Source organism: Lynx rufus, unplaced genomic scaffold (genome assembly GCF_022079265.1).
Source record: "Lynx rufus isolate CCGP_SWC_20201006 ecotype Redwood Valley unplaced genomic scaffold, mLynRuf1.p SCAF_10, whole genome shotgun sequence".
NCBI classification, from domain to species: Eukaryota; Metazoa; Chordata; class Mammalia; order Carnivora; family Felidae; genus Lynx; species Lynx rufus.
Window position 1 is genome coordinate 72,469,521 of NW_025814824.1, and position 23,913 is coordinate 72,493,433.

Sequence of the window (23,913 nt, forward strand, 5' to 3'; positions counted from 1 at the left end):
AACAAAAACACTACCTTAGCGTGACTTGAAAGTTACAGGTCCTGATACATTATATTGTTTTGGTAAATGGCTAATGAGTTAATTAACTTTAATTTAATACTTAGTCTACTCTGCCAAATGACTTGCTAGGCACTAAAAATGACACAAAATAAAAACTCTCAGTTCCTACCTCAGCTTATTTATAATTTTGAGATGTGTTGACTTTTAAAAAGTCAAGTTAAATGGGGACCAATAGCCATGCAATGAGTTTCTTAAAGATCTGCAAGTATGAATTTGATGATAAAATAAGCTGTAATTATAAAATGCATAAAATAATAAAACATACGCATGTGAAATACCAGACAGGGAAACCGATAGCAAGTCACCAAATACGATGTCTTCCTCCAATTTAACCCCTCACTTGGCATCCATCTCACATCTCATATCCATCTCTAGCGACAAAAATCAAACTGTCTAGACATTCATTCCATCAGTGTTTTTAAATACTTTGGATCCTCACTTGGAGAGCACCCAAATTTTTAAGTGACACAGTACTTTGACAGACAGCATGAGAGATCTCCTTACTTGGTACGTTTGTTCTGATCCAGCTTTCCTAGGGCCCCTGCTCAGTTTCAAACAAGCTTCGCTGAATATTGAAATATTGAAAGTTGCATCATCTTCTGAGAGATCATCTTCTAAAAGATAAGACATGTGGACAGGTTGTATATCTTAGCAAAACATATCTTGGCTAAGTAACATTTGAAACTGACACCTTATAAAAGCCAACAGGGTGTTTAACAGCAAGGGTATCACATTTGGCTTCAAGTCCTGGCTCCACAACTTCTTAATTGCATGACCTTAGCTAAGTCACTTAAGCCCTCCAAACCTCAGTGTCCTTCTTTGTGAAATCCAGTAATCTGACTTGCTTTTCCTTACATCACAGGCTATTGAGAGAATCAGATGAAATAATTCATATTTAAAAATCCATGTAAACTAATAGGGGGCCCCCTCAGTGGCTCAGTCAGTTAAGCGTCTCACTCTTGATTTCAGTGCAGGTTATGGTCTCACGGTCCATGAAAGATCAAACCTCATGTCGGGCTCTGTGCTGACAGGGAGGAGCCTACTTGGGATCCTCTCTCCCCTTCTCTATCTGCCCCTCTCCTGCTTGCTCTCTTTCTCTCTCAAAATAAATAAACATTAAAAAATTAATCAATGTAATCTAATAAAGCTGTGATACTTTTAGAAAGTTGGATATCACTTGGATAGTCCATATGTGAAACGTCATGGAGGGAAATGTGTCAAAAGCTAGAAAGTCTGAGAATAAGGAAAAGATCAATAAAAGTCAAAGAGCATGGATTAGAACTCTCAGAGTGGGGGCTTCCTACCTAGAAGATGATCAGAAAGTAGATGGCCAGGCAAGATGTTTGCTTCATAGCAGGCAGTATTTCAAGAGCTACTCAGAGAACTAAGGCAGTAACATAATCAGAGAGCAGACTTATTTCTGCTGGTTTAAAAAAAAAAAAAAAAGTAATTTCATACTTCCTCCAGTCTAATTTATTCCTTCAATGTTCTAGTTTCTTTACGTGTCATTGAGAGTGAAGAGGTTTGTTACTAATGAGTAAAAAACTCACAGGGACACCTGAGTGGCTCAGTCAGTTGAGCATCTGACTCCTGATTTTGGCTCAGGTCATGATCCCAGAGTCATGGGATCAAGCCCCATGTCCGGCTCTGTGCTGAGTGTGGAGCCTGCTTAAGATTCCCTCTCTCCCCCTCTGCCCCTCTACCCCATTTATGTGTTCTCCCTCACTCTCTCAAAACAAAAAACAAAAACAAAAAAACACCTTACAGAATGTCTAGGAATACCATGGCTAATTTACAAGGAAAAGCAAGTTTCCTAACAAGCCAGTACATTTTTGTCAAATGAGAAAAAATTTAAATGTCTATCAGAAAGAAGAGGCTTTTTATAACTACCTAGAAAACTACATTTCTCCCATGGGAGTCTCTGCTACCTAAGAAGTAATAATGACAACAAATTATTCAAAATCAAAATTGCCCACAGCATTTTAGATATCACTCACACATGCAGCACAAGGCAATTAGCTGGGAGAAAATATTCTTAGCTATAATTGGAAAATGTAAAACTATGGTTATGAGAGACAATTTGAAGACCTATCTATCACTTGTTCTCCCTTTATCTTCACAACTTTTTAGCTGTTATTTATTTTTTTTCAAAAAGTTTATTTATTTTTAGAGAGCCAGAGTGCACAAGATGGGGAGGGGCAGAGAGTGGGGTGGTGGGGAGAGAAGATTCGAAGCAGGCTCTGTGCCGGCAGCAGTATCTGATGCGGGGCTCAAACTCACAAACTGTGAGATCATGACCTGAACTGAAGTTGGACGCTTAACCAACTGAGCCACCCAAACGCCCCTATTTATTTATTTATTTTTGAGGAAGAGAGGGAGCTTGAGCAGGGGAAGGTCAGAGAAAGAGGGAGAGAGAGGATCCCAAGCACGCTCCTCGCTGTCAGTGCACAGCCCGACACAGGGCTCAAACTCACAACCCATGATGAAATGATGACCTGAGCTGAAATCGAGAGGTGGACACTTAACCCACTGTGCCACCCAGGCTCAGATTTAAAGATTTTATAAGATCCTTTTAAAGATTTAATAAGGACATCAGAAGCAAAAATTGCTACGTGTGTGCATGATTTTGAGGCACGCCAAATATACGTACGTAAGGACTACCACACACAGTACATGTCTGTTTACAAACGGAACATAAAATAGAAGTACTGCCTGCAGAGTTCCCAGCTCAGTATGATTTCTCACTCACAGCCATCATAGTCTGAATTCAGGGGAAGATGGCAATGTGAACAAAGGCATCTGGCTCTCACTTCCCACCCCCAGTCCTGACAGAAGTGACTGAGAATAGTAAAAATGGGTCAAAATTTGCATCTGGGTTAGAAAGAAGGGTGGGTTGACATACACAAGGCATAAACATGAAGATGTTTCTGCTTAGCACCGTGCGGAAGAGACCAGATGAAAGGAAGATACTGAGAGCTACTATGTGCCTTTGCCATCAAGCAAAGGGGCATGATGGCCTCAAAGTGTTCAAGGAAGGAACTGGAGAAGAAACTGGTGCCCACAGAGGTAGGGGCTAGAAGTAAGGACAGCAACAGGACACATAAGTGATGGATGCTCCACTTGGAACAATTTAGCCTCGTAGTTCCTGATCCTATCTGAACATCAGAATGGCCCAGACACAGATCTGAGGTGTGAATACACATCTGTATTTTGTTTTAATTCACCAGGCAATGCTGATAGGTAGCCAGGGTAAAAAGTAATATATACTACTATTACAACTACTAGTAGTAAGTAATTACTAGTAGTAGTAATAATAGTAATAGTCCTTCCTTAGCATACCAGAGACCAGTGACATGGAACGACTTCTACACGGAGGCCCAGGGACCTGGAGGTCCCACCTGACAGAGAGCCTGTGTTGGCAGAAGGAGGAACTCAGTGCTCTCCTGCCTCTGTAGACCACAGCATCACAATGAAGTCGGACAACGGACACTGTCCGAGAGCACCAGTTTCACTAATCAAGACAGCAAAGTGCTCAGAAATAAAGCTCAAGCCAGTGGGCTTTCTCACAGCTAGTTGTTTCCTGAAGGATGCTGGATTATCCAATCAGCAGCAAATCCTTCAAGATGAGATGTGACAAAAGCACACACTAATATCATCCAATAAAAAGCAAAGTGAGAGAGAATGCCATCCATTTTATTATGAGGGAAATATCAGACCTAGATAAAACTTTTATTACTTATTGTAATAAAGTAACAAGATTACTTATTGTAATCTAGAAAAAAATAAGTAATCTAGAAATAATCTAGAAAATAATCTAGAAGTAATCTAGAAAAAAAAAAAGCCTGTGAAACAATTCTACAAAGAGGCAAAGAATAAATATTCTTTGAAAAACAATTGGATTGCTTGGGTGGCTCAGTCAGTTAAGCATCTGACTCTTGATTTTAGCTCACTGATGATCTTGTGGCTCATGAGATCAAGCCCTGCATCAGGCTCTGCTTAGGATTCTCTCTCGCTCTCTCTCTGCCCTTCTCCTCTTGCAGTTGCGTGCGCGCTCGCTCTCTCTCTCTCTCTCTCAAAAATAAATAAATAAATATTTTAAAAATAAATAAATAAAAGTTTAAAAATATTGAGCAAAGTAATAGTATAATTAGGCAACATCTGTTTTGTACCTTCAGTAAAAAAATTTTAAAGATAGATTAAAACGGGATAAAGGATGAGTTAATAAGAGAATGCAGTAGCAGAAAGGAAATTGGTTGAGAGGCAAAAAGAAAAAGAAAACATGGCTGGCTCAGTCTGTAGAGCATGTGACTCTCGATCTAGGGACTCTCGATCTGGGGGGTTGTTGAGTTCAAGCCCCATGTTGGGCCTAGAGCTTACTTAAAAAAAAAAAAAAAAGGAACTAGATGAGACAAGAAACGAAAGGAAATGCAAGTCCAACAACAGAATTTAAAGTGCATTAGAAATAGTGAAGGCCAAAAAAAAAAAAAAAAAAAGAAAAGAAAAAAGAAATAGTGAAGGCCAGGGCGCCTGGGTGGGTCAGTCGGCTGAGTGTCTGACTTCGGCTCAGGTCATGATCTCACGGTTAGTGAGTTCAAGCCCACATTAGGCTCTGAGCTGATGGCGCGGGGCCTGCTTGAGATTCTCCCTCTCTCCCTGCCCCCTGCTTGCACTCTCTCTGTCCTTCTCAAAAATAAGTAATAAATTTAAAAAAAAAACTTTTAAAAAATAAACAAAGATACATGTTTAAAATGATTAAAAATAAGAAGCTGGCAATAAAATGCTGTATTAAGCCAATAACATAAGGGAAGCAAGAGGGGAAGGAAAAAAAGGAAGTACAGAATGCTAAATTCTTTATTCAGGAAGAAATTAACATTATTTCAGAACACTGGTTATCAGAAAAATATACATTCAAATAGGATTTTGTGTTTTTTAATGTGTAACATAGAATAAAAACAAACTCTATACCCTCTGAATCACTGAAAAAGAAATTTATGTAGCAAAAAGATAGAAAACAATGGACATAGCAAAGCAACATAAAAAGGAAAAAAAAATTAAGATGACAGAAGAAAGGAAAATCATATTACAAAGAACACTAAATGTAAATAAATTGCTTAACTTATCTACTTAAAAACAAAACTCTTCTCAGGGTGCCTGGGTGGCTCAGCTAGTTAAGTGTCTGACTTCCGCTCAGGTCATGATCTCATGATTTGTGGGTTTGAGCCCTGCATCGGGCCCTCTGCTGTCAGTGCAGAGCCTGCTTCGGACTTCTGTCTCCCTCTCTGCCCTTCCCCTGCTCATGCTCTATCTCTTTCTCTCAATATAAATATATAAACATTAAAAAAAATGTTTGTAAAGATTCAATTAAAAAAAAACAAAAAGCTTTTCTCAAGAAGGCTCACAGTATATGCTGCTTCCTAGAGTACATCTACAGCAATGTTATTCAGACAGCTTTTAAGAACAAAAGTGTTTAGAATATGGGAATGGGGAAACAAGTGAAGGGGATTAAGAGTACACTAATCATGTGAGCGCCTGGGTGGCTCAGTCAGTTAAGTGTCCGACTTTGGCTCAGGTCATGATCTCGTGGTTCACAAGTTTGAGCCCCGCACAGGGCTCGGTACTGACAGCTCAGAGCCTGGAGCCTGCTTCAGGTTCTGTGTCTCCCTCTCTCTTTGCCCCTCCTCTATTTGCACTCGGTCTCTCTCTCTCTCTCTCTCTCTCTCTCTCAAAAAAAAATAAAAACATTAAAAATTTTTTTTAAAAACAGTTATCATGATGAACACTGAGTCATGCATGGAACTTCTGAATCACTATATTGTACACCTGAAACTGATATAACACTGTACATTAACACACGAAAATTAAAATTTTTCTTATTAAAAAGGAACAACAGTGAACAAAAACATATTATGCAAATAGATACACAAAGAAATCAAGAAAACCAATATTGTTATCAAACTTATTCCAAGGCAAAAAATATTATACAGGTTAAAGTAAGCCATTTATTACTAATGAAAGTTAGAATCTGCAATTAAGACAAATATCATAACATCAAAATGTGTGAAAGAAAACAATTAGGATTTCTGAGAGAAACTGAGAAAAATGGCGATCCAAGTAACCAAAAACCAATAATACAACAAAAAATAGAAGATCTGAATAACTTTATTAATAAAGTTGACTGAAGACCAGATCTTACTCTACTCACAAGCAAACATTATCACAAAACTTTCCCAAATAATAAGCCCCAAGAAAATGTCAATAAGTCCCCCCCAAAAATACCAAAATGTAATAAAACTAGAAATTAACAACAAAGTTAAATGTTAAAAAAAAAAAAAACAAAAAGAAAACCTGCCACTTGTATAATTCACTTATAATTAATCCTTCAGTCAATGGGGAAATCAAAATAGCAATTATGTAATGCTTTGAAAGTAAACATAAAGATGGGGCGCCTGGGTGGCGCAGTCGGTTAGGCGTCCGACTTCAGCCAGGTCACGATCTCATGGTCTGGGAGTTCGAGCCCCGTGTCAGGCTCTGGGCTGATGGCTCGGAGCCTGGAGCCTGTTTCCGATTCTGTGTCTCCCTCTCTCTCTGCCCCTCCCCCGTTCATGCTCTGTCTCTCTCTGTCCCAAAAATAAATAAACGTTGAAAAAAAAAAAAAAGTAAACATAAAGAGAACATATATTAACACACTCATAAACATTTCTTCAACCAAAGAGAAAATCAATCAAAGAGAAAATCAGAATCACAATTATATCATGCCTAGAAAGTAAGGATAAAGAGAATATGTATCAGCGTCTAAGGAATTCTACCAATGCCAAGTTCAGAAGCATTAAAGACTTTTATGCTCAAACAAGAAAAAATGGAAATATGTTGAATTATACATTCAGTGGAAGAATTTCTTAATAGAACAATATATAACCAACTTAAGAGAATCAAGGAGAAAGAAATAATAAAACTAAGGGGAGAAATTAATGACATAGAAAAAGAAACACTTAAAAAACCAAGAGTTTATTCTTCAGGGAAAGGAACAGTAATAAAACAGACAACTCAAGCTAAGCTAATCAATTTTTGAGAGAAAACCCAAATTAGGAATCAAAATAACCTGGGGTTATATAACCTGTAACCCCAGAGGAATTGTCAGTAAATATTCCATATGACATTCCACTGATATACTTAAAATCTCAACCATACTCTTTTAGGAAAATACAAATAATGAAAATTGACTGAAGGGGGCCCTGGGGAGGCTCAGTCAGTTACATGTCCGACTCTTGATTTCAACTCAGGTCATGATTTCATGGTTCAGTTCATGAGTTCGAGCCCTGAGTCAGGCTCTGTGCTGACAATATGAAGAATACTTGGGATTCTCTATCTCCCTCTCTCTCTGCCCCTCCCTACTCGTTGGCACTCTCTGTCTCTCTCTCAAAAATAAATAGGGGCACCTGGGTGGCTCAGTCAGTTAAGCATCTCTTGGTTTCAGCTAAGGTCATGATCTCATGGTTCATGGGTTCAAGCCCCACCTCAGGCTTTGCACTGACAGCATGCAGAGCCTGTTTGGAATTCTCTCTCTTCTCTCTCTCTGCCCCTCTCCCTGCTTTCACATGAGCTTTCTCTCTCTCTCTCTCTCTCTCTCTCTCTCTCTCTCTCTCTCTCTCAAAATAAATAAACTAAAAAAAATTTTTTTAATAAAAAACTAAACTTTTTTTAAAAATTAAAAAAAATTGAAGAAATTATAGGAAACATAAACAGATTTTTTTTAAAAAGTCATAGCAGAAATTAACAAAGTTATCAAAGAATTATCTCCCAAAAGGGATAAAACCTAACGATCTCAAGAGAAAATGTGTCCAACTTTAGAGGAAGGCAAAATTCCAAAGTGATACAAACTTTTCTAGAGCATAAAAAATATGGAAGACTTCCCAATTCATTTTAAGAGAACTAGCATGAAGCTTATAATGAGATCAGATCACCAAATGTGCAGGATCTAAAGGAAGAGAATGGCAAATCTTTACAACAGTGCATATATGAACAGAAAAGATAAAACTTAAGTAATATTGAGTAAATGTAGAAATGTACTTTTTCCCAGTTGGGATGCCTCCATATAACCCAATTCTCACTAGATTAACTTGCAAATTTAATCCAATTCCACTTAAAATTTCAGGCAGAGGAAAGAGATCTGGAGACATTTAAATACTCAGCCATGGTCACCTAACTCTTCAATGCAGAGTTAAAATGCAAACCACGTCTGTCTGACCCTACAGACCATCTTTTTCTTGGAGAGAAATTACCTTGTAGAGGTAACTGGGTATTAGTAAAAACAGCTGACACTGAACAGCAAGCTGTCATTTTGACTAAATAATGACACACGAGTTTGAAGTCTTTTCAATAAGACCTATTCCCTAGAAAAACTAAAACTATAAAACAAGTAACAAAACGTCAGTAAATACATACCTATCAATAATTACTTTGAATGTAAATGGACTAAATGCTCCAATCGATAGATATAGGGTGAGAGAAGAGATTAAACAACAATACCCATCTATATGCTGCCTACAAGAGACTCATTTCAGATGTATAGACACCTGCAGATTGAAAGCAAGGGGGTGGAGAAACATCTATCACACAAATAGACGTCAAAAGAAAGCTGAAGTAGCAATACTTAAAATGGAAAAAGACTTTAAAACAAAGACTGTAAAAAGAGACAAAGAAGGACACTTTGTAATAATGAAGGGGACAATCCTACAAGACAATAGATCAATTGTAAGTATTTATGCACCCAACATGAAAGCACTCAATACATAAACCAGTTAATAACAAACATAAAGGAACTAATCAATAGTAGTACAATAATAGGAGGGGACTTTAACATCCCACTTACATCAATGAACAGATCGTTCATACAGAAAATCAACAAGGAAAAAGCGGCTTTGAATGATATACTGGAACAGATGGATTTAACAGATATATTCAGAATATTCCATCCTAAAACAGCAGAATACACATTCTTTGCAAGTGCACATGGAACATTCTCCAGAACAGACCATATAACAGTCCACAAAATAAGTCTCAACAAATTCAAAATGACAGAAGCTGTACCATGCATCTTTTCTGACCACAGTGCTATGAAATGAGAAATCAACCACAAAAAGCAAATTTGGAAAGGGTACAAATACATGGAGGTTAAATAACACGCTACTAAACAATGAATGGGTCCACCAAGAAATCAAAGAAAACAAAAATTACATGGAAATAAATAAAAATGAAAACATAATGACCCCAAATCTTTGGGATGCAGGAAAGCAATTCTAAGAGGCAAGATTATAATAATACAGTCCTACCTCAAGAAGCAAGAAAAATCTCACATAAACAACCTAAGTCCTAAAGGTGCTAGACAAAGAGCAACAAACAAAACCTAAACCCAGAAGGAAGTAATAAAGATTAGAGTAGAAGTAAATGATATAGAAACCAAAAAACAATAGAACAGAACAATGAAAGCTGGTTCTTTGTAAAGATCAACAAAATTGATAAACCTATAGCCAGACTGTTCCCCGCCCCAAAAAAAAGAGAGAGAAAGAGAGAGAGGACTCAAATAAACAAAACCACAAATGAGAGAGAAGAAATAACAATCAACACCAGAGAAATACAAACTCTTGTAAGAGAATATTAGGAAAACTATATGTCAATAAACTGGACAACCTAGAAGAAATGGATACATTCCTAGAAACATATAATCTACCAAAACTGAAACAGGAATAAATAGAAAATTTGAACAGACCAATAACCAGCCAAGAAATTAAATCAGTAATCAATAAACTCCCAACAAACAAAAGTCCAGGACCAGATGGCTTCACAGGTGAATTCTACTGAACATTTAAAGAAGAGTCAATACCCATTCCTCTCAAACTATTCCAAAAAATAGAAGAGGGAGGAAAAGTTCCAAATTAATTCTATTAGGCCAGTATCATCTTGATACCAAAGCCAGATAAAGACACCACAAAAGAAAGAGAACTACAGGTCAATATCTCCGATGAACATGGATGCAAAAACCCTCAAGAAAATACTAGCAAATGAATTGAACAATGCATTAAAAAAAATCATTCACCACAAACAAGTGGGATTTATTCCTGGGATGCAAAAGTGGCTCAATATTCACAAATCAATCAACATGATACATCACATCAATAAGAGAACGTATAAGAACCATATGATCATTTCAATAGATGCAGAAAAAGTATTTGACAAAGTACAACATCTACTCATGATAAAAAAAAACCCACTGCAAAGTAGGTTTAGAGGGAACATACCTCAACATAATACAGGCCACGTATGAAAAACCCACAGCTAACATCATCCTTAATGGGGAAACACTGAGAGCTTTTCCCCTAATGTCAAGAACAAGATAAGGATGTTCACTCTCAACACTTTTATTCAACGTAATACTTAAAGTCCTAGCCACAACAATCAGACAAAAAGAAATAAAAGGCATCCAAATTGGTAACAAAGAAGTAAAACTTTCACTATTTAAAGATGACATGATACTACATATAGAAAACCCTAAAAACTCCACCAAAAAACTGCTAGAACTGATAAATTCAGCAAAGTCACAGGATACAAAATCAACGTACAGAAATCTTTTGCACCAATAATGAAGCAGCAGGAAGACAAATTAAGAAAACAATCCTATTTACAATTCCATGAAAAACAAAAAAATACCTAGGACTAAACATAACCAAAGAGGTGAAAGAAAACTATAAAACCCTGATGAAAAAAAAATTGATGATAACACAAATAAATGGAAAGACATTCCATGGTCATGGGTTGAAGGAACAAATATTGTGGGGTGCCTGGGTGATGCAGTCAGTTAAACATCAACTTTTGATTTCAACTCAGGTCATGATTTCATGGTTCATGGGATTGAGCCCCATGTCGGGCTCTGTGCTGACAGCTCAGAGCCTGGAGCCTGTTTCGGATTCTGTGTCTCCCTCTCTCTCTGACCCTCCCCTGTTCATGCTCTGTCTCTCACTGTCTCAAAAATAAATAAAAACATTTAAAAAATTTTTTTTAAATAAATAAATGTGAGACCTGAAACCACAAAAATCCTACAAGAAAGCACAGTCAGTAATTTCTCTGACATCAACCATAGCAACATTTTTCTAGATATGTCTCCTAAGGCAAGGAAAACAAAAACAAAATAAACTACTGGGACTACATCAAAATGAAAATCTCTGCAGAGTAAAGCAAACAATCAACCAAACTAAAAGGCAACCAACGGAATGGGAGAAATATCTACAAATGACATACCAATAAAAAGTATTCAAATATATAAAGAACTGATACAACTCAATACCCAAAGAACAAATAACCCAATTAATTTAAAAAGGGGCAGAAGACATTAACAGACATTTCTCCAAAGAAGACATACAGATGGCCAACAGATAGATGAAAAGATGCTCAACATCACTCATCGCCAGAGAAATACAAATCAAAACCACAATGACATATGACCTCACACCTGTCAGAATGGCTAATATCAACAAAACAAGGAACAACAAGTGTTACTGAGGATGTGGAGAAAAAGGAACCCTCATGCACTGTTGGTAGGAATGCAATCTGGTGAAGCCACTGTGGAAAACAGTATGGAGGTTCCTCAAAAAGTTAAACACTGAACTACCCCTATGGCCCAGTAATCACATCATTGGGTATTTTATCCCAAAAATACAAAAACACCAATTCAAAGGGATACATGCAACCCTATGTTTATCACAACATTATTTACAATACCAAGACATGGAAGCAGCCCAAGTATCTGTTGACTGATGAATGGATAAAGATGTGGCATGCGTGCATGCACATGCACGCACACACACACACACGCGCGCGCGCACACACACACACACACACACACACACACAGAGGAATATTATTCAACCATAAAAAAGAATGAAATCTTGCCATTTGCAATGACATGGATGGAGCTAGAGAGTGTAATGCTAAGTAAAATAAATCAGAAAAACACAAATACTATATGATCTCACTCATATGTAGAATTTAAGAAACAAAACAAATGACAAAAGGAAAGAGAGAGAGAAACCAAGAAACAGACTCCTAAGTATAGGGAACAAACTGACGGTTACCAGAGAGGAGGGAGGTGATGAAACAGGTGAAGGGTATTAAGAGTACACTTATCGTGGAATGCACTTATTGTTGGTTAAGTGGCTGACTTCGGCTCAGGTCATGATTTCATGGTTCGTGAGTTCAAGACCCACATCAGCTCACTGCTGGCATTGCAGAGGCTCACTGCTGTCAGTGCAGAGCCTGCTTTGGATCCTCTGTCCCTCTCTCTGCCCCTTCCCCCCTCAAAAAAAATAAATAAAACATTAAAAAAAAGAATACACTTATCGTGATGAGCACTGAGTAATGTAGAAAATTGCTGAATCACTATATCTTACACCTGAAACTCATGTAACACTGTATGTTAACTGTACTGTATTAAAATTTAAAACTTATGAAAAAGAGAAGACATACTCCTTTTTAAATGTTTGTTTATTTTTGAGAAAGAAGTGGGGGAGGGGCAGAGTGAGAAAGGGGCAGAGGATCTGAAACAGGCTCTGTGCCGACAGTAGACAGCCCGATGCGGGGCTCAAACTCACAACCTGAGCCAAAATTGGATGTGAGAAATATGCCCCAATAAGGCCTATTCCTACTAAATCCACAGCAGTTTATCATTAATTTTGAATAAGATTCTCTAGTTATATTAATTCTACAACATCTTTCCCTACATATTATTTGTTTAGAAAGAAATATTTTGGGTTTTTTATATAGAAGTACCTTAGGAATCTAATCTGTGTAATTTCATATTTGGCTTTCTATTGTTAAGATCCACAGACTATTCGATTATTTCTGCCAAATCCATGTCACTTCCCAGTTCCTGGTGGTAGTAATACCCGAAGGCTGAGGTACATTTTAAGTGGGACATCAAACAGCTAGTTGAGAACCACCTCCACTCACCCAAAATAATAAATGACACTAATGGCTTCTTGAGATTTGCTTACAAGGTATTTAATCAGTCCTGACACCCCATAACCAAAATTACAAAAAAAAAATTTATTATAATTGTCACAATATTGTTGTAAAAATCATGTGATAACTATGTGCAGTGAGGTTTATTACTACTTTTTGAAACTCCTTCCTGTCCACTTCTCTTCTCACTTAATATCTCCCTTCCTGCATCTTAGGGCTGCCTCTTCCCTATCCACTCACTCACTGTCAACTTGATTCCCACCCCTCACCGGTCCTGGGGTCAGTTTCCTACCTAGATGGAAAGCTGCTGGGTCACCCTCTCTGGCTCCTCCTCTCTTATAGCCAAGAGTAAGAAATGACCTTGCCCTTTCTGACCAAAGATAAGCCACATGGCTACTCTCTAGTTCCTTGGATAACTGGGAATTGTCTGCACTGTCACCAAATGTTCTCCTCTTTTAAATGTCTCATTACTTTCCATTTCAACCAGGGACCCAGCTGTGAAACAATACATCAGTGCATCAGTAAGATAGGAATCTCTCTTACTAGATCTGCGCTGGTTCTGACCCCTGGAGTAACTGCATCCTCCTGGCTACAGATCTCAGAAAATAAGTGGGAACTCTCATGCCCAGTTGATTCTGAAGTACACTCCCCACATCCTGTTTCCTAGGAGGCAATGAGACCTCACCTCTACCTACCAGCTGTCTGGAATCCAATGATGGCAGGCACGGAGCGTGTGGGCAGGGCGGTGAAGATGCTCACGGTGTAGTTGGTGCCTGGGTACAGATCTAGGCACACTTCGGGGGTCCTGCTGTCTGTGGTCAAGTTGACGGTCTCCTCATGAACTGATTCCACAGGGTGCAACCGTTGTCCTTTTATGTGTATCTTTGGGAGAGAGAAAGAAAAAAGAACCCACCATGACTCCAGTTAAAATAATAGAGAGGGGCGCCTGGGTGGCTCTGTTGGTTAAGCATTGACTTCGGCTCAGGTCATGATCTCACGGTTCGTGAGTCCGAGCCCCACATCAGGCTCTGTGCTGACAGCTCAGAGCCTGGAGCCTACTTGGGATTTTGTGTCTCCCTCTCTCTTTGCCCCTCCCCCACTCACAGTCTTGGTCCCTCTCTCTCTCAAAAACAAATAAACATTTAAAAAATTAAAGAAATAAAAAAACAACAGAGAGAGAGACACTTTGTGGGGCTGGATCCCATCCCCCTACTACACTGCGCACCCAGGGGAGATGAATAGGTTAAGTTTCTGCTATCGGGTATCTGATGATGAAGTCTCACCCTAAGAAGTGACATAAAATGACATGAATGACCAGCCATCAAGGAGGCAGTCACAACCTGAGAGCCACTCTCTGCATCCTGTCACCCAGTCAGCAGATGCTTCCAGGCCCCCTCTGGAGGAGTGAAATACAAGTGCTTGGAAACAAGCGATAGTGATGATGCCAAATATAAATATATCCCCCACACGTATACTCTGTCGAATGACAAATATATTAAACACAGAATGTAAAATAAAATACACCAGACTATGTTAAAAATTCTGAGCACTTTTTAAAAGGACAATCAGACAATTAGACTGAGAAGACCTTAGAGCAGGAAGTCCCTCCAAGTCACGTTCCTGTCGCATACTATTTCTGCCCTGTCAAGAAAACGTTGATCATTTTACTTACCACATAGATAATCTTGGAGACTGTTCTTCCTGGGTTTATTTGCCACCTCACACAGCTGTTATTAAACACTGATACATCATTAACTTCTGCAATTATTTCTAAAACAGAAAAAGAGAGTCCACTCACAAAATGCATCAATGGGCTTTGGAAAAATCCCAATGGCAATCATGATGGATGTAGTTTATCTGTGCAACTGACAACTCGGCTAATCACCATTCATGCTCTGATTCAGAAGCCAAATCGGGCAATTCGAGCTGCCCCAGGCCAATCACCCAATTCATCTTCATCAAAGATGGGCCTGGCCCATTACCTGACTTGGAGGAAAAGAAAAGACGGATAGCCACTTGAGTGTGGGTAAGAACTCCAACCTGTGATTGGCCTGGCAGGCCACTGGATGCCACTGGCGTTCCACTCATGTGGGATGGAGAGGCCCAGAGCTGAGCCCTGAATTTCCCTGCAGCCACATAGGTAAGATCTGTTTCTGGCTTCCCCATCTGACCTGGCTGACACAATGCTCTTATTTCCAGGTCACTGCTGTTCCCAACAAGGAAATGACATGCATCGCCACACACAGGGCCATTCTTCAGCAGCAGTGTGGGGTAAACTACATAAATTCCCCACAAGGTCCCTGGATAATTCTGGGGCTCCTCTAACTGAAGCTATTTAATTCTGATCTATCAGAAAGCCACAGATTTCTTCAAGTTGTTCTGCTTGAATATTGTGTGTATTTCATGTAATAAATTTGGCAGTGTGGGAAACCATATGAGGGCATTGGTTCTGAGGTAACACAGTTTCCAAGGGATTGTACTGGCTCTCTTTCCTCCCCTGCTTTACTCACCTTACCCCACTCCTGCTTCCCAGGGTGTCATTCCCCCTTGTGTAATAAATATAAGCCCTGTGCCTCAGGCTCTGCTTTCTGGGAAACCCAAGATAAGACTCCCATCAAGAAGGGTGAGAAAGGGGCACCTGGGTAGCTCAGGGGGTTAAGTGTCCGACTTCAGCTTTGGTCATGATATGGCCATTTGTGGGTTCAAGCCCTGCATCAGGCTCTGTGCTGACAGCTTGGAGCCTGGAGCCTGGTTCAGATTCTGTGTCTCCCTCTCTCTCTGCCCCTCCCCTGCTTGACTCTGTCTCTCTCTCTCTCAAAAGTGAATGAACATGGAGGAGGAGGAGGAGAATGATTACAAGAAGGGTGAGAAAGAGAATTCCCCATCTCAGAAGATGCCTCCCCTCATCTCATCCCCTGTCTCTCCCTTCTCAGCCTCCAACATGGGAAAGAGAGCCTGACCTGTACCTTGGGTACCTGTAGGATTGACTCATTTCCCCTGTACTCACAACCAATGCCACCATCAGACTGTGATCTACGGATGATCTCTTTGCCAAAGAAGATTTTACATCTTTACTAAATCACCCCATCAGCAGCATTACTGGGTCTCAGGTAAACCCAGGTCAGCCATCAGTAAGTGAGAATAAATACAGGCAGAGAGAGGAAAACAGGCAAATTTCTGGTGAGACACCAGAGGATCACCTATGGCTGTCTAAAGCATTCCTGGGTCTCTACATCAATGCTTTTCCCAGAGCACAGATAAAATGAAATCAAAGAAATATTCCAGTTTGTGGACATGAGTATCCTAAGAGATGTAAAGATCCTATCTGTTTGCCGCCCTGAGGAGCATGAAGATGACGTTGGTGCCAGTCTTTCATTAGCATGAACAAGCCCCAAATACTCCGGGACCCTTCCCTCCCCATCACCCTTCAAAGTCCCTGGAGCCCTGGACTCCCCTGCTCACTCACACATCACTCTGATAACAACTCACCACCTGGTCCAGAAAGAAAAGGAAACATCCCACCCCTCACCTTGCCTCTGACCGCCAGCGAGGCAAATGTTCTTCTCACTCAGGACCCCCCTGCTATCCAAGCAGAGATTAGAAAGGAGACATGAAAGTTTCCTTCCTTGTCCTTCCCTTCTGCTCATTCACTATGACAACAGCAAATGACATCTCAAAATTGCCATCTGCCTCCTGCCTGTGCCGTGCTCTCTTGCACGGATGGACCGAGATCTGATTACGGGGATGTCAGATATTTCATCCCAAGGGGCCATTTAACAAAACATGCTTGCTTTTCCCTCCAGGTGTCACCAGGTGGAAAGACCTCTTTATAAACACATCAGGTATTAAACATCCACATTAATGCTGCCTTTTTAAAAGAGATGCCCTCATTCTAACAGTACTGATAACTGAAAACATTTCTGGAAGTTCTCTTTGGAACTGGCTCCAGGGTTCTTTATTCACCATTCACTGAATGATGAATCCTCCCATGCCAGACACTGGGCTGTGACAATGATCAGAACATATCAGAACATTCCCTTGGGAATGTGTGGTCTAACGGAGGGAGCAGACATAGAAGCAGGTAAGTACAACCCAATAAATCTTAGAACAAAGTTACACACAAGTACCACAGGGTAGAGAGAAAGGAGCCACCCACTGTCACTGGAAGACCTGGGGAAGCTGGCTTTGTGGAGGGCATGACCTTAAGGGACGAATGGCTAAAGAGGGGGGAAGACACCCAAGCAGAGCGAACCTAACGCAGGTCTGGAGCTACAGGAGGGTGTGGCATATTCACGGTGTTGAGTGACAGAGAAGCGTAAGGCACTGAGAAGGGCGAATGACAGGAAATGAGGCTGTGGACGTAGACAGAACAGACTGGGCTTGATCCTGCCCACCAGACTAAGTGCAGACTTACTCCCGTGAGCAAAAGCAGGGAAATAATGGAACTTTTTTTTTTTTTTTTGGAAAGATGATTCTGGTATTTGTTGAAGTAGACACCGGAGTAGAACTGGAGGTTGTAAGAACAGGATACTCTTTACTCAGCACTTACAAAATGGCAAACACTGATACATCTTTAAAGACTAGATCTCATCTTGGGGCACCTGGGTGGCTCAGTTGGTTAAGTGTCTAGCTTCAGCTCAGGTCATAATCTCACAGTTTGTGAGTTTGAGCCCCGCATCCAGCTCTGTGCAGATGGTGCAAAGCCTGTTTAGGATTCTATCTCTCCTTCTCTCTGCCCCTCCCCGCCTTATTCTCTCTCTCGCTCTCAAAAATAAATAAATAAACTTACAAAAAAAAAGATCTCATTTTAACAGCAGTCATAAGAAGCAACAGTGAACACTTATTGAGTAATTACTATGGGTCTGACAGTATGTATAGTACTTTAAAAGTGTCATTTATTTCATTTTCAAAATAACCCCATGATAATCATTTCACCATATACGTGAGTCAAACCACCACGGTGTACGTCTTAAACTTATGCAGTGATGTAGGTCAATTATTTCTCAATAAAACTAGAAAAAATATATTAAGAATTAGGGGCATCTGGGTGGCTCAGCTGGTTAAGCATCTGACTTCAGCTCAGGTCATGATCTCACCTCTCATGGGTTCGAGCCCCATATCAGGCTCTGTGCTGACACCTCAGAGCCTGGAGCCTGCTTCGGATTCTGTGTCTCCCTCTCTCTCTAACCTCCCCTGCTCATGCTCTGTCTCTCTCTCAAAAAAATAAATATTAAAAAAAAAATTTTTAATATATTAAGAATTAATTTAAAATAAGCCCATGAGCTTGACATTATTGTGTCCATTTTATAGACATGAGGCTTAGAGAAGTTAAGTAACCTGCCAGAGGTCATATGGGTTGTAAGCTGTCAAGTCAGGATTCAAAAGTAGGCCTGTCCGACTCCAAAGCCAAGAGCCAAGGCACTGCAGAGGTTATTCAGCAAAGAAGGGGAGGAATGGTCTCAGAGCCTTGTGTTTAAAGCCATGAGACACTTCTGAGGGAGACACAACAGGAGGTGAGCGATAAGGACAGTCAGGAGTTGAGGCTGACTGCCAGTTTTCGAGCTTGACAGTCTGAATGGATTGCCTTTTATTGTTCTCCTGAGAAACACAGGGAGGGCTACCCTGGGTTTGTGAGGAAAAGACTAACGAGTGTGTTCAGAACATGCCAGATAGGAGTTATCTGCAGAATATCCAGGGGAGAAATAATCTTGAGAGTCAGCCATGTGTGGATGGTCACTGAAGCTGTGGGTGCAGGTGGAACGTCCAGGGAGGACACGGAGATGAGCGCAAAGGCAGAATGCTGGGAAACATGGAACCTACAGGAGAAAGAGCAGAAGAGAGGGAGGAGGAGGCTGGCTGGTGGGTGCCTGGAAGTCAGGGAAGGAAGATCTGAAGGAGTGTCCACTTCCTCGAAAGTTATCTCCCTTCCCTGCCACCAGTTCCCCACAACCTCCTCACCTCCGGCCCAAGAAGGACCTGGAGCAGATCATCACAGCACCAGGGAAAACCTCCATCTCCTTCTTCTCTCCCATGGCTCTTTGTCCCCTGACAGAGTGCCCACAGCGTCATGATGAGATCCGAGGTTTGACTTCAGGCAGAGCAGGCCTTTGCCTTGTCCAGTTATAGGACACTTAGGCCTCTCTGGCTTAAAAAAAAAAAAAAAAAAGGAGGGCCCCACACCATCCAGTTGAACTATTCACTAGATTTGGGGAACCAAAGCTTCAGTAGGTAATAAAGTACCTTTGGTTTGCTTTGGATTCTTTATGTGGTGCATGCATGTGTGTATGTATGTATGTGTGTGTGTGTGTATATATATGTATGTAAATGTGTGTGTGTACGTATATATACATACACACACACACACACACACACACACACATATATATATATATGAGTATTCTACTAGCATCAAGTATTTCTCTGCAGTACTTACCACATTTGTAACTAAATAATTTTGTCTGGTTACTTAATGTCTCCTTAATGTCTCCTGAATCTCTCCTAAATGTGAGCTCCATGATGGCAAAGACTGGGTTAATCTCTCTATTCCCAGAACCTAATAGACTATCTTGTATTTTTTTTTAATATTTATTATTTGGTTGATTGAGTGGATGGATATGGATATCTGATCAACAATGCTAAATGTTGTGGAAAGGTTAAGAGGAATGAGGACTGAAACTAGAACATGAATTTGGCACATGGTCACTAGTGGACCTTGGCGAGAGAGCCACCGTGGAGTGAGGGTGTTGGATGCCTGATTCTCCTTCAGGAGGCTGAGTGGAGAAGCAGTGTGGGTGCGGACAGAGAAAGTGGGCATAGACTATTCCTTCAGAAATCTCAGTGTGGACAGGGACTAATCCAGCATACTCTCTTGGTTTCCAATTTTATATCCTTTTTCTCTATTTTTAGAAACAGTAAAAGCTCACAGAGAATAAATTGAGGTAACCCAAGCAGATGGTCAAGCTCAGTGTCACTTCTAGTCAAAATCAGTATCTGATTTCAAAAGGTAAGTGACTGATCTTCTAATATGACTCATAAACTACCTCCAAAGGCAGAAATTACCCGACATATTTCGATAATGGCAGCATCACTGAAATCAAAGTGACTACTTTGAATAAGTACATGCTTGGCTGTAAGAGTTCTTCGATATTTCTTTTCCTTTTTTCAAGTCACATAAAATAGGTAGAAATAGCATGGCTTAGGGTAGTGCTTTCCTAAAAAGCATTGTACACCTCAGGATGATTTTCTTGTGGCACATGAATAAATTTATATGTTTGCTTGCATCGACTTCTTCGTATATTAGAAAAAATACACATAGTCATCCAACTCATAATATCACACATACTACAAAGTTTCTTTGATCAATAAATTTGAATTATACTGGGGCACCTAGGTGGCTCAGTTGGTTAATCATCTGACTTCGGCTCAGGTCATGATCTTGCAGTCTGTGAGTTCGAGCCCGGCACCAGGCTCTGTGCTGACAGCTCAGAGACTGGAGCCTGCTTCAGATTCTATGTCTCCCTCTTTCTCTGTCCCTGCCTCGCTTGTGCTCTCTCTCTCTCTCTCTCAAAAATAAGTAAACATTAAAAAAAACTATAAAAAAATAAATAAATTTAAATTATAATTTTAAATTTTGTGTTTTTTTAAAGAAATTTATTAAATAATACTTTTGCTATGGTAAACATTATTGGCGGGGGGGGGGGGCATTCAAATAATTCAAGCTTGGGAAACACTGGTAGGAGAGAGACTGTGGGCGTTCCAGGCTTCCAGACCTAAGTTCAAATCCTGTCTCTGCCATTTACTAGTTACTGAATGATGCTGTGAAAGTTGCTGAACTTTTATGAGTCTCAGAGTACTCATCTACGAAATGAAATGTAACATACTTACTTTATAGGGTTTTCTTGAGGACAAAATGAAACCAAACATTAAGACCCTTAGCAGAGCCCTGAGCATCTAAGTCAGTACACAATCAACAGCAGCTATAATACTTGACAGCCAAACTTCATACACGTATTCAAACAAATCCAAGCCATGTGGCTTTTATATAAATGTGTCCATTTATTCCAGCTGACCTTTCTTTTCCATCTTTCTTTTCCATAATTGCATTAGAGCTTCATGTGAGCACTCACTAGGCTGAAAAGGAAGATCAACAACAAAACAGAGGGGCAGACGCTCACAGGAGGCCTAGAGGAGTCAGGACCTGAGTCAGGTTAGGGGGCTCAGAACAGATCCCAGCAGATAAACAGTCTGTGTTTCAATAGAGATATTACCCTTCTGAGAGCATGGCGTGAGTGAGCATCCACTTTATAATTATTAACTCAGATTCTAAACATGAAAAGCCAAATGACCTGAACAGAATGAAAGCCAGGCACAGTCTTATCAAGAATGAATCAGCCTCTTTGATCTTGAGGTAAACCAACCCACTAAACATCAAGCTTCCACCTGGGGTTTTTCCAGACACTAAAATGGTTGCCTAATTCTCAGCTGTCTGGAGTTGCCAGTCCAAACTGGCCTTAAAGAAAAAAAAAAAAAAAAAAAGTCCCACCACCTTGCCGGAGTCCACACTCCATTAAAAACATATACAGATCCATGCTGCTAATCCAAAGAAACAGGGCCTCCAAAAATATTTTTAACTAAAAACAACCCAGGTAAAGTGAAGATAAATTATTCCACCCAACTTGGAACAAAACATTCAAACATAAAAAGAGGGATAAACAGAACGAAAACAGAGAGCAGAGGGAGAAGGCATTCGGAGGTTAGGCAGGAAAGCAGAAGACGGGAGGAAGACCCAGAAATGGACACTGAAGAAGGTAAACACAAAATACACACAGGGAGCTGGTACAGAAGAGGTGTGAAGAAATGGGTGAAAACAGGGAAAAGAAGGAAGAAGGGAGTTCGGCCGGGCAAGAGCCATGGCAATCAGCGTTTCTCACTACATTTCCAGAAGCCTCTCCTACCTACCCACCCAGATCGTGTGCACTGCACCGTGAATTCATCAGCATGCAAATCACCCCCTTTATCTGCGGAAATTGAATTTAGCTGCCAATCTTGATTGAGGGCATAGAGGCCTCCTCACAGAAAGATCACAGCTCTCAGGGAAAATGCCTTTTCTCTCCTTAAATCAAAGCTTGCATAAACCCAAGGAAACAGCTGCAGCTGGAGCCACAGACTCCGTGAAAGGTGGCAGGCTGAGGACGGTAATTATAATTAGCAGTTACATAACATGTTTGTTCTTCAAAGTGCTCTACAAGCATCAGCTAATTAATAGCTTACTATGCCCCATGCAGACCCACTGGTTTTTCAAGTAGTGACTAATCCCTGTATCCCCACTGAACTCTGGATGGCGGAGGCAGAGCAGGGTGAGCAGTGAAGCAAACAGCTGAGGGTCCAGAAGCTATGCCCAGCTCTCCCCAAAAGTGACGCCGGAAGTGGCTCAGGGCCAGGAACATTTCCCCAAATGTTTAATTCAGCACCCCATGAGACAGCTTGCCTCACTTCCTCTAAATAACTCTTAGATGTCTCAAAGAGATATCTGTATATCCATGTTCAAATAGCCAAAAGGTGGAAGCAACACAAGTGCCCACCAATGGATGAACAGATAGACAAAATGTAAACACACGCAGTGGAATATTACTTAGCCTTTAAAAAGAAGGAAATCCCATCATTTGCAACAACATGGATGAACCTGCAGAACATTATGCTAAGTGAAGTAAGCCAGGCACAGAAGGGCAAATACTACATGAGTCTGCTTACATGAGGTATCTAAATTAGTCAAATCCACAGAAACAGAAAGTAAAATGCTGGTGCTATGGGGAGGAGGAAGTGGAGGGGAGGTATTGTTTAATGGGTACAGAGGTTCAGGTTTGCAAGATGAAAAGGGTCTGGAGATTGGTTGCACAGCAACGTGAATATACTTAACCCTTAAAAATGATTAAGGTGCTAAATTTTATGTTGTGTGTGTGTTTTACCACAACTGAAAATTTAAAAATAGGGGCACCTGGATGGCTCAGTCAGTTAAGTGTCCAACTCTTGATTTCGGCTCAGGTCATGATCTCATGGTTCATGAGCTTGAGTCCCACTTTGGGCGCTGTGCTGACAACACAGAGCCTGCTTGGGATTCTCTCTCTCCTTCTCTGTCCCTCCTCTGCTAACTCTCTCTCTCAAAATTAAAAAAAAAAATTAATTAAAAATAAACATTAAAAACCTCTTTATCTATTACACCACCTTTTCTCTGAAAAGGTGTCAACGTGCGCTACATAGGACTCTTAACTAGGCCCCCCTGAGAAAACGGTTCGTGAGAAAAATTTCTCAGCCGGCCAAGTAGAGGAGATAGGACTCACTGTAATTTAAGGTGAGTTTCAAAAGATGGATGCACAAAATTTTCTATCCAACCTATTTTCCCAATCTACCCCCTAAATCTTCAGGATTTAGCTGACAAACCTAATGCCAGGTGCCCTTTCAAGTAAATGGCACAGCCAAGCAGTACACAGAGGGAGCAATGGAATGGCTCCAGGTCCCACGCTCCTGCTGGCCATTTGCTGCCAGGAAACAAAAGCCCCACAGAACGGAGTCTATACCTGTGCATGTCAAAGGACTTTCTCTCCAAGTGCCTTTCTCTGTGCAAATGGAAATGATCTTTCCTCCAGGGCTTTCAAAGCCCTCTTGACAGACGTAATGAGCCACACTGCCCAGCCTGGAGCTGTGATTCCCCACCAGGACCGCATGCTGCACTTCCGGAGGATGGCCACAGTTGATCTCTGCAATGGGAAGTAGCAAAGCACTAGTTATGACCCCCAACTTCTATCCTTATAAGTCATATTTTAGAAATAAACATGTAGGGGCGGC

The 23,913-nt window shown here is 40.5% G+C and overlaps 1 protein-coding gene across 16 annotated transcripts in view; it reads right to left on the reverse strand.

Moving 5' to 3' along the window:
- The window catches only part of SUSD1 (sushi domain containing 1), a 287,713-nt gene that overhangs the window by 219,907 nt on the left and 43,893 nt on the right, over positions 1 to 23,913 (reverse strand). For all 16 annotated transcript variants that reach the window (XR_006960106.1, XR_006960108.1, XM_047067858.1 and 13 more), the window contains exons 6-9: positions 23,646 to 23,825; positions 14,744 to 14,841; positions 13,767 to 13,953; positions 565 to 674 (exon numbers count right to left, since the gene is read on the reverse strand). Coding sequence is in view for 14 of the 16 variants with exons in the window: in XM_047067858.1 (XP_046923814.1) it covers positions 565 to 674; positions 13,767 to 13,953; positions 14,744 to 14,841; positions 23,646 to 23,825 (575 nt within the window). In the remaining 2 variants the exon portion in view is untranslated. The remainder of the gene's footprint in view (positions 1 to 564; positions 675 to 13,766; positions 13,954 to 14,743; positions 14,842 to 23,645; positions 23,826 to 23,913) is intronic.